The following is a 14,422-nucleotide window of genomic DNA, read 5'->3' on the forward strand; positions in this document are numbered from 1 at the left end:
CAAGGTGGCCATGCACAATATGTAGTTGCATGGCCAGAACACGGAGTGCAGGTTCCAACACTTCTGTGACTGTCGAACCGTCTCGGCGTCTCTCAATTGGCATCTCAGTCACAAGAGACAGCCTGTTTTGTCAAGATGCTACCGCCTTCGCCAAGGATAGGCCGTCAGATGGCATTTCATTTGCTCAAGTTTACGCCGCAACTGAGGCCTGTTGTGCAGATCTCCTCCAACGTCATGCCGATCCATGATTCTAGACCCTCGCGTGCTCAACAATGGACCACCGGTGTGTGTGCCGGACGGGTGCTGGTCCGACACTAGCTCGTAGCGTCGACTTGTTGGCTCCAAGCATGCCTTGTTTTCGCACGACGGCTTCCGGCAGCCTTGATCCCTACAGATGGCTCGGGACTCAGGGCCTTGTGGCTATAATAGCGCTGGCGGCCATTCTCCGCGGTACGGAGAACTTGGCACAGCTCTGTGGTTGAGGCACACCGTCAGGTAACACAGCAGCATCCGCGACGGGAATGGATCGTCTCTGCCCCCTCGTCTGCTTTGTGGCTGGCAATTTCATCATGCATGACATGGAAGGAGAGAATGGGTTCAGTTCACTTGCCCCACATCCGAGAGCAGTTGGCTTCTCAACGGAGCCGAGACCGAAGCTACTCCGTCCTACATACATACAGGCGCTTGAGAGACAGCTTCGTTGTCATGACTATCGAATATGATACCAGCTGCGCAAGCATTCTTCGTTGCCAACCCCATCGCCCTGTTCCGAATTGCTGCTTTTCTCTGGCTTGAATCGCGACCATGTGATAAATTATGTGCCTTGGACTGAGTCCAGTTCCAAAATCTACGGAACGGACTCCCGCCTCCGCCCTGATCCACCCATCAACGCCCTCTCGTCGAGTTTGATGCCTGACTAATCGAACCCGGCTTCAATAGCCAGGCCGAGGGCAGTCAACCAAATGATGTTTATAATATGATACCTCAAGTTGACTGTTACTGGGTAAGTCTCCATTTGTATACAAATTCTGCCAAACTCCTACTAATGTTGGTGAAGCCAAGTTGACAGTCTTGTATGAAGCACACTACCCAACCGGATTCCGTCAGACTCCGATCATCGGAACTCGAGGTAGAATAAACGCCGCAGCCTTCACAACAGTCAAAAAGCAAGCAAAACGATCACCATGTCGGCGCTTCAGGCCAGAGAATCCATTGAGCAACGGATCAAGGCGAGGGACAGCATCCCCAAGGCCCCTCCGGCGTATCTGCCCACAGCCGGATCGCCGCTATCGGTTGATAAAGAGGTATACGCGACCATACAGAAGGCGCCTCGCGTTCTGATCGACGAATTTACTCTTCCCATTCGAGCAGGCAGAGCATGGGAAGCACCAGCTGGTTCCATTGTCAAGATTAGCACCCCCGAAGGGCCCCAAGTCGGTGAGTCGATGCGCAATCGCTTGATGTTGTCCAGTCATATAATAAAACCCAGTCACACCCACGACTTTCCAAACTAACACACACACAGGCGACTTGAACATATGGAATCGCCACAACCCCCGTGAACGCTTCTGGGCAAGCCGCACCAGGCAGCTCCATGCTTCGCACGTCAGCACGCACGACCGCCTCTGGTCAGTGCTGCCATACATGCGGCCCCTGGCGACCATCATCCACGACAGCCTCGACTGGTACGGCGTGGACCCCCACGGCGGAAGAGTGCACGACTTGCTAGGCACGCGCTGCGACCCTTATATCAACACCGTCCTGGCCGGGGAGCAGTACGACTTCCACTGCCACTCCAACTTGACCCGGGCCGTGAAGCCCTACGGCCTCCACGAGTCGGATGTCCACGACGTGATCAACATCTTCCAGGCCACCGGTCTCGACGAGCAAGGCCGCTACTTTATGAACCCTAGTCCTGCGCAGGCCGGCGACAGCATCGAGTTCTTGGCCGAGCAAGATCTCCTCATGGCCCTGAGTACGTGTTCCCCTGCTCCTCATCCCCCATCCCCCCATTTCACGTTTCCACTCTGTCCGTGTTTTCCGCCGTCCTTTTGTGCCCCATGTCTAACAATATATCGGCAGGTACGTGCCCCGGCGGCGACCTCTCGGCGTGGGGGTTCGGCAGCGACAGCGAAAAGGAAATGATCAAGTGCTGCCGCCCGCTCAAGGTGCAGGTTTACCAGCTCCAGGACAGGGAGCTGCTGAACAAGTGTGGCTGGAAACCGGCCGAGGTGTCCAAGTACACTGGCATGCATGGCGTCGTGTCTCCCGAGGGCGAGAAGCAAGCTTAGATGGTACTGGCCACTGATATATTCATATTCAGTTAGTCGTATAAATCATGAAAGCTATAATATGAGACCTGTTGTAGCTGGCATTTTTGTATCCTGTGTTTGTGCAGGTTTGTCGTCATCGTTCAAGCTCGACATGCCGTAGCTCGTACAACTACACCCTCTAGCCAGAAATACATACATATGATTTGGTGCATTAGGCACAGGTTGAGAGGTTCACATATCGCATGGGGAAAACAGAGACATGTCCGAATAATGGTACATTTAGATATCCATACACGCCCGTCCCTCTCTATATGCAGACCAGCCAGCCACGCACACCCTCGCCCAGCAAGAACAAAGACAAATTCCGTGCCTTGTCTGGGCCTCACTTCCACAACTTGCCCAACGACACCTCCTTATCATCGTGCTTGTTCAGAATCTTGGCCGTAGCCAGCTCAAAGTCCTCCTGCGTAACATGGACTCTCCTCTCTCGCAAGGCATACATGCCCGCCTCTGTGCACACGCCCTTCAATTCTGCGCCGGAGCAGCCATTCATCTTTTCAGCAATCTTGGTCAAGTTGATACCTCTGGTAAGATTCATCTTGCGGCTGTGAATGCGCAGAATATCCGCCCTGGCCTCGACGCTCGGAGGCGGGAATTCGATTTTACGATCGATGCGGCCTGGTCGGAGGAGCGCGGGGTCCAGAATATCCAGGCGGTTCGTGGCCATGATGATTTTGATGTTCTTGGTGGGCTCGAAACCGTCCAGCTGGTTGAGGAGCTCCAACATGGTGCGCTGGACCTCCGAGTCGCCTCCCGAGGAGCCTTCGACTCGCGAAGAACCAATGCTGTCGATTTCGTCCATGAAAATGATGGACGGCGCATGTTCACGTGCCATGATGAAGAGCTCGCGCACCATGCGGGATCCTTCACCAATGTACTTCTGGACGAGTTCCGAGCCGGACACTCGGATGAATTTACAGGCAGTGTGGTGGGCGACGGCTCGGGCGAGGAGGGTTTTGCCTGTACCGGGGGGCCCGTAGAGGAGCACGCCCTTGGGCTGGGCGATTCCCAGGGACTCGAAGAGCTCGGGGTGCTTGAGGCCCAGCTCGATGACTTCTTTGATTTCCTTGATCTGCTGGTCGAGACCACCAATCATGTCGTAGGTGCTGTCGGGCACTTTCTCGACCATCATGAGCGACACCAGGGGGTCAACGGACGAGGGGAGGAGTTTCTCGAGCTTGTAGCTGTCGGAGAGGAGGGTGACGCGCTTTCCTGGGGTGAGCTTGGCTACGTCGACACTGTCGGAAACGTCGACGACTATGTATGATCCATGTTAGCTGCGGGCCTTTAGTAGCGGAGAGGATCTCGGCAATGGTCTTGCTTGGATGGCTGTAGCGTACCGTATTTTCCTTCGGGGTGCACCTTGACGAGCACCTTCTTGGTGCCCATGACCTTGACCACCTCGCCGACATAGGAACCGGGTTGCTGCAACAGACCGAGCTCTTCTCTGAGTAACCGCACGCGTGAGTTATAGTCGTTTCGTTGGGCCTCGAGGCGGCGCAGAGCTGCTTGACCCTTGAGGATCTCGAGCTTCATTGCCTCGATCTTGTTGTGGTAGTATTCGTCGAGCGCCATGATGTCTTGTATGCTGAAATGTCTATCCGGGGAGGGAAGGGAGAGGGAGAATCAGGCGTCGCAGATGTCGACTGCTAGACGCAGATCCGGAGCAAGTTTAGAAATACCGGGTGCGATGGACTCGAATCGTTTGGGGAATGTTGTTCGTGGTTGCCGGGATGGCGTTTGATGTTGGTGATGTGCACCTTGAGGTGAAGCTTGGACAAGGCTGCAGGGTGTCTCGTAAGCAGCTGGCCACGGCATTGGCTTTGCGAGCGACATGCAGGGCAATGGTCATGGCCAGCCGGAAGAAGTGTTCTGCCGGATTCCGAGAAGGCTCATCTCCAGTGGCGTCCGCTTTCCTTCTTGCAGCTTCAACCACACCTACTCCGTAAGGTTGTGGGGAAAACAAAGGCGCAGCCCCAAGCAGCCACCAGTTTGCATTTGCATGGAGGGTGGGGATTCTGCAAGCTGGTGAAGGAATGGCGAGATGACTGGAGGCGATACGTAGCTGAAATGCTGCAGTTCCTAGGCCCATGCCTACCGTCGGGCCGCAGTGGATCATGACTGCCTGGTCTTCCCAGTGGTCGGTCGTATCTGGGGATCCAAGAATATGGGTATCCGGTCAGGCATCATCAGTCTTTCGAACCGATCAAAACGATGCCGAGGAGTGTCGTGTGACGGGTCATGGGATTCTCCGATGGACGGAATACGCACACATCTGCCGCTACACATGTCCTCTCTAGTCAAGCTGTCCGCCGTCTTTCCAGGCCCAATTTCCATTAACCAAAACCGGTAGTGTTGAGACCTGCAGCCGGCCACGCACGACTGCCACCCCAAATGTGAGGTGAGCGTGCATGGAACGCCTCGAAAGGGACCCAAAGGGGCCGAAGGGAGGCAGAGACACTGCACGCGCTTCGTGGTTCCTCCATTCTTTGAGTCACGCGGGGGCCGACCCCTAACAACAACGGACAGTCTGGTGTCTCGCATCCGGTGTTGAACTCGGCATGGGTTGATGATTATTAGGCACATGGCGAAGCGGAAGGAAATTAATGGTGGCATCCAGTCACTACCTCGTCAACTCGCAACCTCTTGCAATACCTATGACGGTCATTATTGGCAAAGGATACGGAGTCGATGCTGCGTGACGTGGAAATGAGGGCAAATCATATGGAGGAGCTCGCGAGGCGTCTCCTCATATTGGTCAAGACGGCATGGTGAGCCGTAGAGACGCACACACGGTATTGGGTGGCAGAGATTATGGACTTGGCAGCCTTGCCACAACATATAGAAGCTTCAGTAGCATTGATGGAATCATGTTCAGGATGTTACACAACAGCAGTGACGGTCCGAAACGGTGCCATGTAGCATCCCAGATGCTCGAGTCACAGATGATGAAGGACAGATGATGCGATCCCGGAGCCAGGGTTGAGGCCTTGCGAAGCATTGGCATGGAGTTTCTTGCCCTTTGCTATGGACCAATGGTCAATGTATGTTGTGGCGAGCGAAGGCTTTGATTTGATGGATCAGTAGGAGGTCGAGGGGGCCCCTGATTGATGATGGCCATGATAAATGACGGGCTTGCGTCCATGGCGACACAGTTGCCTCGATTTGCCTATTTTCATGCCATGATGCATCTGATACTCGGTTTTCCTAAATTCGAAGCCCGGCTCGACTGCATCCACTCTGGGACCGAATCTCTCGGCGTGGGCGACGCCCAGCCAAAGAAGGCGTCGTGCTCTGTGCCAAGGCCAGAGACAAGACAAGGTTTAGGATTGCCAAGGACCACAGCCAATAAGCCCAGCTGGGATCTTCTTACCTACCTCAGGCTCAGGTAGGGACTCCGTACTTGGCGTCTCTCTTTCTCTCTCTGTCTTTATTATTTGGTTCTTCATTTCAATGTTTGTATTTTTTCCCTCCTCATTTCCACCACGGACTGGTAATAGCTCTTTGCCGCGTACGTCTTCCGCCTCTCCAGCTGCGTGAGGCATCCAGGCAAAACCCGTCTCGGCTTCTCTCACGTCGGCGCCAGCATTGGACGCCTCGCCGGCCATCATCTCCATCGCCCTCGTCCGATCACTCTCCACCAACCCATCCATCACGCTCCAGACGACGCCGCAAGCTGCTCCGACCCCCTCCGTCCCCGAGCAACTCCCACGCTAGTCCCGTGCCTTAGTCGTCGACTGACTCCGTCGGTGCCGCGTCTGCCGGTGCTTGCTCTGGCTTTCCTCCTCGTGTCGCTTCATTATTTTCCGCCGCGTGCTTTGCTGCAGAAACAATCCCGTCCGATCCTAGTTCCCTTGTGCTGCTTCCGAGACGCAGCATCGGCTTCACGCGAGGCAGGCGCGAGGAAATGCTCCCCGTTTTGAGTACTTGATTGAGCTGCCCAGAGCTCCGCTGCATGCTGCTTCTGCACTCTCCTAATCCCGGTCGCAGCTTTTCTTTGCATTGCACTGCAACCTTGCTGATCGACTTTTGTTTGAGCACGGCAACTTTGCGGCCGGAGTACCGCTGCCTGTGAACCATGGATGCTCCAAGCAAGGACGGCGCGTCATCGGGACGCCGTCAAACACCACTCACATCCCCGACCGACGCACGTCGCAACACAGACGACAACACAACACCGAGTCGCCCCGGCGATGGCTTCGGCGAGAGCTACCAGTCAACCGAAACTGTGCGACACAGACCCGAAGGCGCGGGATATGGTACGTGTCAATCCTTTTTTTTTCTAATGTGCTGCTACTCGCCGCGACTTGACGTCCGCACATATGCTGACGCCGTCACCTGCAGGGTCCATAAACAACCCTCCCACCGCAAGCAGTAGCCAAACCGCGGCCGAGTCGTCGCAATCCCAAGACCGCCCCCAGTCGAAAGGAACGCCTCAGCGATCGGGTTTCAAACCTCCCCATAGAGTCAAGTCGTTTCCCCGGTTGCGAAAACCACCCCTGTCCAGGAGGACGTCTTCCAACACTCCGCACCGTGGCGAAATCTTCTCTGCCGACGATGAGCCTCACGAGGTTGTGGCCGATGCTGCCGAGCGCCAGGGCTACTCCACTCGTCGACGGTCGCAACAGGCTAGTACACCACTGTCACGCCTCCAGTCGTATCGAGCCGGCGGCGATGGAGAAGACGAAGAGGAAACTCGCGCCGGGGGCGTTCCCACCACGACGACAGAGGAAGACGAGCCAGAGCATAGCGATGAGTTGCCACTGGAAGAGCACGTTGACTGTGATTCCGACGGCGAGATAAGCGAGGCCGAAAGCTTTACTCTCAAAGACAGACAGCAGGCAATAAACCAGACCCATCCATTTGGTATCAGAGTCTGGAAGCCTGCATTGTACAAGAAGGATCGGTCCATTCAAAAGTTTGCCCAGGCCGACATTCACTCCTCTCCTGGAGGCCGAGTGAGCAATTGGCTTCTGCTGTTCAACCTTGTCTGGACCCTTGTATTCGGATGGTGGATGGCCTTTTTTGCCGCTCTTGGAGCCATCGTTTGCTTACTTTTTGCAGCGGCCCCTAGCGGCAAAGAGTATGGACGAGTCTTGTGGGGGTTGGCCGGCTACCTGATTTATCCCTTTGGCAAGTTTGTACGTCTGGAGAAGGACGAAGCCTACTCGCACGAAGACGGAGATGAAGGTCGAAGCATCTCCGAGTATGAGCAGTGGCAGAGCGGCGATTTAGAGTACGGCCGGCTTTTCTTTGGGCCCGACGGCAACCGATCCATTGTCGGGCGGTCAAGACAAAGTATCGATTCCGAGCACAGCGAAACTGACAGCCTGCTGGGACGGGGTCGACGGGGCGCCTCTCGCGATATGCACCCTCGCATGAAGAGACGACGGCGCCTCTTTGGCAGGGGTGAGTGGAACATTGGCAGAGTCATCTTCTTCATATTCTTTTACTGCCTCATCTCGCCGGCCTTGATCGTCACCTCTGCCATTTGTTGGTTTCTCGTCTTCTGGATTCCCATGGGCAAGGTGACGATCCTCCTATTCGATCACCTCCGTCGACACCCACTCGCCTTGTCGTTTGAGACTCACATGGGCTACATGCGAAACGACGACGCGCCCGACTCGTCCATTTTGGTGTGCACCTACCGAGCCGTTGGCTCCAAGTATTGGAAGTACACCATTGACGGCACCAACATTTTTCTGATCAACCTCATGGCCGTCGTGTGTTTTGTGATTTTCGACTGGGCCGTCCTCGAGGGCGTACTTCACGTGGAGAGCTTCATTACATCCCCAGCTTTCCTGTTTACTGCCGGTCTGTTGTCCATCATCCCCCTAGCTTATTTTATTGGCCAGGCGGTTGCATCCATATCAGCCCAGTCGTCCATGGGACTGGGCGCGGCCATCAATGCCTTCTTCGCCACGGTTGTTGAAGTGTTTCTCTACTGCGTTGCTCTCAGCCAGGGCAAGGGTCAGCTCGTGGAAGGCAGCATTGTCGGCAGCATATTCGCCGGTATCCTCTTCTTGCCTGGCATTTCCATGTGCTTTGGCGCCCTCAAGCGCAAGACGCAGAGATTCAATGCCCGGTCGGCTGGTGTCACATCCACCATGCTACTATTTGCCGTAGTGGGTGCCTTTGGCCCGACACTATTCTATCAAATCTATGGGACCCATGAGCTGAGCTGCACGGATTGCGAGGACTTGGAACCTGGTGGGAAAGATGGTCCTGGTAATGTTCGCGATTGTCGTCGCTGCTACTTCTCCCAGGCACCGGCTCTTGACGATCGGTTTTATCTCGAGGCCGTACGGCCGTACTGTTACCTGGCCGCTGCCATGCTCTTCTTCTCATACCTGATCGGACTGTGGTTCACGCTGCGAACCCACGCCGCCGTGATCTGGAACGCCGAAATCGAAGAGAAAAGGCACGAGGAGCAACTCCAGGCATCTCTACTTCGGGCCTCACAGCCTTCGGCAGCCGAAACTACTGGCACGGATATCCGCGACTCCCATCTCTATAAACGCATTCTGGGCCAATCACTAAAGCATGTCGGGCTTCAACCTCGCCCCGAGGAAATGGCCCGCCAGGCATCTGCCCCAGACGCTGCCGCCAACGGCACGGCCGCAACCCCACACGTAGTTCCTCCTAAGGGCAGCGATACGATTCGGTCTACCGTCAATGTGCCTGGCCTCAGCCAAGCGGACAACACTGCTCTCGCCCGGGAGGTTGCACACATTGCCGCCACTGCGGCCACGCTTGCGTCGAGGGATCGGGAAAGGCTGCGAAAGCTATCTTCTACCCCGGGTCAACACGGCACCGTCCGAACGCATCAGAACCAGGCTGATGAAGCCACGGCAGCTGGTGAAACGGCAACCGTGCATGCTGGAGGCCATGGAGGCGGCGGCCACGATGCTCCAAACTGGGGGCGCGCAAAGAGTTCCATCATCCTCTTGGGAGCCACCGTACTGTATGCCGTCATTGCGGAAATTCTAGTAGACACGGTGGATGTTGTGTTGGAGAGTTTCTCGATTGATCAAAAGTTCTTGGGTATCACGCTTTTTGCACTTGTTCCCAATACCACCGAGTTCCTGGTAAGTGGGCGCCTCGCTCAAAAGAAAAAGAAAGGTATGTAATGCTAACAATCATCATGACAGAACGCCATCTCCTTTGCTATGAACGGAAACATTGCGCTGTCAATGGAAATCGGTTCCGCGTACGCCCTGCAAGTCTGCCTGCTGCAGATTCCTGCGCTCGTCTTGTTCTCAGCCGTGTACGCCCACATCCCCAGCGGCAGCGACCCGAGCCTGTACACCTTTTCTCTGCTGTTCCCGCAGTGGGACATGGTGACGGTCATCCTGTGCGTGTTCCTGCTGAGCTACGTCTACGGCGAGGGAAAGAGCAATTATTTCAAGGGCAGCATCTTGGTGCTGACGTATTTTGTGGTGGTGATTGGGTTCTACTTTAGCGGCTTTACGTCCGAGGTGATGGGCATTGAGCGGTTCGATGTCATGGGTGAAGATGGGAACTACAAGAGTTTCAAGACGATTGGCCGCGGGTCGAGCGGGCGGGCGTATGGATTGTGAGTAATGATGGGGCGCGAAGGGTGTAGTGACTTTACAAATTGTACAGACGTTTTATGGTTCCCTGTCCTGCTGCACAGGCGCCCGGGTCAGATGGATGGGTGATGTGGAAGGGCGGGCTTCCGTACGTGTATCTCTACTTGACGAAGCTGTGTATCGAGACGGCTGGACGAAAGCATTGTTTGAGTTTGTTTGCATCGTTGGGACATTGGTGGTTTTCGGGGCAGTCGGGCTGCCGTTGCTCGTTAGCAATGAGACTAATTGATTGAGTCGTGTGTGTGATGGGGTACTGTTTGTTTGTTTGTTTGCCGCGTCGTGCTCTCGTTCCAGCGATTCTTTGTGGTTTGTGGAACTAGGCGACTGGGCACCACATGTGGGAAAGAGTCTGGCATGCTTTTGCATTGCAAGGTCTGTTCTTGCTGGATTACGTGCTTTGGAATCTTTTACAATGGCGCTCATGCTACTGGTCATCTGCAGCGACTCACGGCACCGCCATGGAGACGGCTTCTACGCGGCCAAATGCGTCCAGAGCATCCCATCGTGGACATTACAAGAGCGTTCGTTAGACTGGGTTCCATGTTACGTTGGGCAGTTGGCGTTACAGTTTTGTGAGATCATTCGACATTGCTATCCCCATCTTGTGATGTGCCAAATGAATTTAAGGCCAGGCGAGGTCCAAACTCTTCCTCACGTCCAGGTCAAGCCCAGAGCGCAATGAAAAGAAAAAAAGAAAACCTGTCAGACGTCCATCAACACCCACCCTGCCCATGCGCCCGAAGGCAAACAACGAACAGGGTCGAGATCATCAACAAAGCTTCCCGACATGTTGCCATGCCATACGGGAACAATCTCTCTATACAGCACCTGCAGATGCAGATACCGCCGTCCTTGCGGACAGAGCGAGAGGAACCGGAGCTTTCACTCTAGGGCGTCGAGGATATACATTCATCAACCAGGGTGGATTCTGTGGCTTCTGTAGGAAACCAAGAGAAGGTCGAACACTATAGAAATGATTCTCCTGCAAAGACGGTCAGAATTGGGTGTTGTGGTGGTGGGAGAGTGAGCAGTTGGGTGTGTGCTTACTGAAGTATTGTCGATATGAAGAAGAAAGGAAAAAAAGTTCGAAAGAGTGTGCGGCAACGGGTTGTTTTATAGAAGATTTGCGAGGCGGGCGGTGAGTGCGTGACCGCCTAAAAGTTTTTTTTGGGCGGCAGTATTTTTTGGCGGCGCGCAGGGGTCCCGCCCTGGTGAAGGGGATGTGAGTTGACGGTGAGAGGAAGAGTGGGGTTGTTTGATTGGGGCGGGTCCGGTGTGGATGTGTCTGGCGGGCTGCGTTTGTTCTGGCCTTGTGGTTTTTGCTGGTGGTGCAGAGACTTCACGGGATTGTGGAGCGGCTTCATCTCGGCAGGGTGAGAAAAGAGCCGTGGCCTCGGTGGAATTATGGGTTTTTTGCTGATGCCCTGCTTGGCGGGTTTTTGGCATGCGGTGCAGGGAGCAAAGATTGCATGGGGTGTTGTGTTGTGTTGTGTTGTGTTGTGTTGTGTTGCTTTGCATCGGCGAGGTCTGCTTGATGCTTATGCATAACTCTTTTGCATGTGGCTTGGTGTGCATCTGCAGGGTGGTGCACAGTACGGCACATGTTGCCTCGTGGTCCAGGACTTGTGCTTGTGCTGTCTGGTGTTTTTCTTTTACGACGTTTTGCTGTGATATATGTGTTGCTTTGAACGTGCAATATTGACAAGACACATGTTTCTATACAGCGCTCATCTCACATGTAGATGGAGATTATTTAGTGCATACCGAATTTTTTCTTTCCCTTGTTCAAGTCATCTCGAACATGCTGTTGCCGTACTCCAAGCAAAGTGCGCTTGTGTCATAGGGTAGCCCAGCTGTCAAGACCCCTGTTGCAGCTCGACGTCAAACCGGGCTAATTAGGATGGATAGTGGCCATCACTCGTGCCAGGTTTGGCCACAGTGTGAACTTGGTCATCCAGGGCTGCATAAAAGCTGATAGCGGGCCTTGGAAATTGTGCAGAAGCGTCTCGTTGCCTGGGCTATGCTTCGGCTAATTGGGAGCGCGTTCTGTTCGCGTCTGGATGATTGCACACGAGCCAAAATTCAGTTCTTGACGTTGCAATCCCGCCACGGAGCAGAGGTCTCGCAAAACCTAGGTAGCTAGGTAGCTATAGCGATGGAGCCATACTTTGCATGCACATTGCTTTTGCTAGAAGCACTTATAGATACTCTCTTCAAAACTTGATGAAGAGCCTGTATGAATATTCACACTTGGTATTATTTAGGCAAAGTCCCTGCTGTCGTGTGGTATCTACCCTTGGTGTTCGTGATCAAGAGGGAAACTGAAACTCGCAACACCTGTGGATACTTGCATTGGTCCAAGGCTCCTCATTAGCTGATCTCTACAGCCTTGGAGATGATTCGCTAGAATACTTTAAACCAGATCGTAGTGGGGCGCCGCTTGACAACTCCTATCGAGTTTCCATCAGAAACTCTCGTTGCCTCTCATACCAAACATTGCATGCAGTGCACATCAACACTTGATATGCCATTTTCTCTCCATAGCTGCCCATACAGAGGGCAGTAGAACCGCTGTCCCTTGCACTACGTGGCGGCAGAGTGTCCCCATGGCCTTTGTTTACGGGGTAGGGACCTGGGACACGGACAAAGGACAAAGAACAAAGACATACGCACGGTCAAGAAACCAGACAAAGAAGGGCCTGGAGAGCTGCTGCGCTCCTGATTTCTTTTCTTCTCGACTGTTTCGTAGAGAAACTTGAACAGGAGACAAGGTGTACGCAAAGCTCTCCATCAAGGCGCCGTCCCAGCCAGCATCTATTCCCACAACAAAGAATAAAGATGTTCAATATCGCGATATGCCTGCACTGGATGACGACAGAAGTTTTTCATCTTGCTGCAAGCGAAACGAAACTCACATGTGCCCATGTCCCTTCCCCTCGCTTTGTGGCATCTCGCCGAGATATTTTGCTCACGCGACCGTCGCCCCTTTGTCGATGAATGGCTGCTTCTAGGCACTCGCTGTGATCAGGCGACATGGCGGGGACTTGCAGATGCAAGAAACAAGTTCACAGGATTGCCTTGGAAGGAGAGGCACAGCTTGGTACCGTGTCTGGTTTGTCTTCCCCCCCCGCGGCTGGACCTTGCCGGCCCTTTCATGTAGTCAGCCATCTAGCTTACTGTGTGCCGGGTGCAATACCGACTGAATGACCGCAGTGAATGGACTGAGGTGGGCAAGCGGTGCTTGCGATGCTGCACGCTCATTTCGGGACTGGGAGCTTTGCTTACGCTTTGTACGTATGCTGCGGGTTCACGGCGGCATCGGGCTTCGCGGTCTGCATAATGCCAGGCAGATGATTGATGGAATTAGCAATGAATGCTTCAAAACCTTTCTAGCTTTCGGTGAACATGTCGCTCTCAGCTGGGTCTTGTCATGTATCAAGGAAGCGTCTCTGGGCAGCGGATGTCAGTCATGCTGTGAATGTATGTCGAGGAGCCAACAAAGCAAGCAGTGTTGCTTACTCGCATGCCATATTACGGTGGGGGTAGTACGGGGAGATGTTGGATGCATGGCCTCGTCATTCTAGATCTAAAAAGAGGATGTTGAAGGTGTTCATTACATGTTGATGCGCGACTCCGGAGGGCTCAGTGCCGAGAAGAGGCTGAGTCCTGGTGAAACAAAGTAGGGCCGTGGAAAAAAAAGGCCTAAAAATGACTTGTCAACGACAGCCGAGAAGTGATGGCGTACTACAATCAAGTGTCAGCGGCTGTGCCAAGTAGGCGGCGGTGCAATCGTGTGCTTTGCGTGTTTAAACCGCTTTCACAAGAGGTCTCGATGTGGGAGCCAACTTTTTCTTGGCGTAGGTAGTGTCACATGTTACAGATGGCGCATCTGATCGCTCTCTTGCAGCACGGTCCAGGTCTTTCGAGAGCAGTTCATTGTCTGTGTTGGACAGAACAGCGACAGAACAAGAGGTAAGATTTCCGTCTCAGTGTAAGCGTAGCTCAGTACGACGGGCATAAAAAAAACCATAAAAGGCCATGGAATTCCTCAGATCCAAAGGCCCCTTCTTCACTGAAAACTACAACAAAGACCCTAGCTTCGAAAGGCGACAAACAACAGACAACAAACAGAAACAGACACCACAACTGAATTTTAAACATAAAAAAAACATGTCTGCGTATGTATCATTCTTCGCACACTAGAGAACGCAGCCGCTAACGAAAACAGACCTAGAAAGCTTCCATATAAAGTCGCAAATTCCCCAGAGGGAACCGAGTTACGGTGTCTAAATTGTCAACAGACGTTTCCAACGGAACAGCAGGTCTGGGAGCATATCGAGAAATGCGTTTGCAAGGATTGCCATCAGATTGTCACGATTCCAACAATGATGGATTGTCCCTGCCTTCCCGAGCACCGTCCTTCGTGCTCGTTCTGTGGGGGCACCGGCAGACGGACGTGCCACAATGAGAAGCACA

At 53.9% G+C, this 14,422-nt stretch overlaps 3 protein-coding genes across 3 annotated transcripts; 2 read left to right on the forward strand and 1 right to left on the reverse strand.

Annotated features, from left to right (window-relative positions):
• Window positions 1–1,184: 1,184 nt before the first annotated feature.
• G6M90_00g031630 (uncharacterized protein) lies at window positions 1,185–2,291 on the forward strand (the record flags this gene model as incomplete). The annotated part of the gene is made up of 3 exons (XM_014687615.1): window positions 1,185–1,437; window positions 1,526–1,975; window positions 2,083–2,291. The coding sequence occupies 3 exons, from the start codon at window positions 1,185–1,187 to the stop codon at window positions 2,289–2,291; spliced, it is 912 nt and encodes a 303-aa protein (XP_014543101.1).
• A 364-nt stretch (window positions 2,292–2,655) lies between these two features.
• Window positions 2,656–3,908, reverse strand: RPT6 (26S proteasome regulatory subunit 8; the record flags this gene model as incomplete). Its single annotated transcript, XM_014687616.1, has 2 exons — window positions 2,656–3,590; window positions 3,674–3,908. The coding sequence occupies 2 exons, from the start codon at window positions 3,906–3,908 to the stop codon at window positions 2,656–2,658; spliced, it is 1,170 nt and encodes a 389-aa protein (XP_014543102.1).
• Window positions 3,909–6,411: 2,503 nt separating this feature from the next.
• VNX1 (Low affinity vacuolar monovalent cation/H(+) antiporter) lies at window positions 6,412–9,913 on the forward strand (the record flags this gene model as incomplete). The annotated part of the gene is made up of 3 exons (XM_014687617.1): window positions 6,412–6,592; window positions 6,678–9,421; window positions 9,485–9,913. The coding sequence occupies 3 exons, from the start codon at window positions 6,412–6,414 to the stop codon at window positions 9,911–9,913; spliced, it is 3,354 nt and encodes a 1,117-aa protein (XP_014543103.1).
• Window positions 9,914–14,422: the final 4,509 nt, after the last annotated feature.

This window comes from Metarhizium brunneum, chromosome 2 (assembly GCF_013426205.1).
Source record: "Metarhizium brunneum chromosome 2, complete sequence".
NCBI lineage: Eukaryota > Fungi > Ascomycota > Sordariomycetes > Hypocreales > Clavicipitaceae > Metarhizium > Metarhizium brunneum.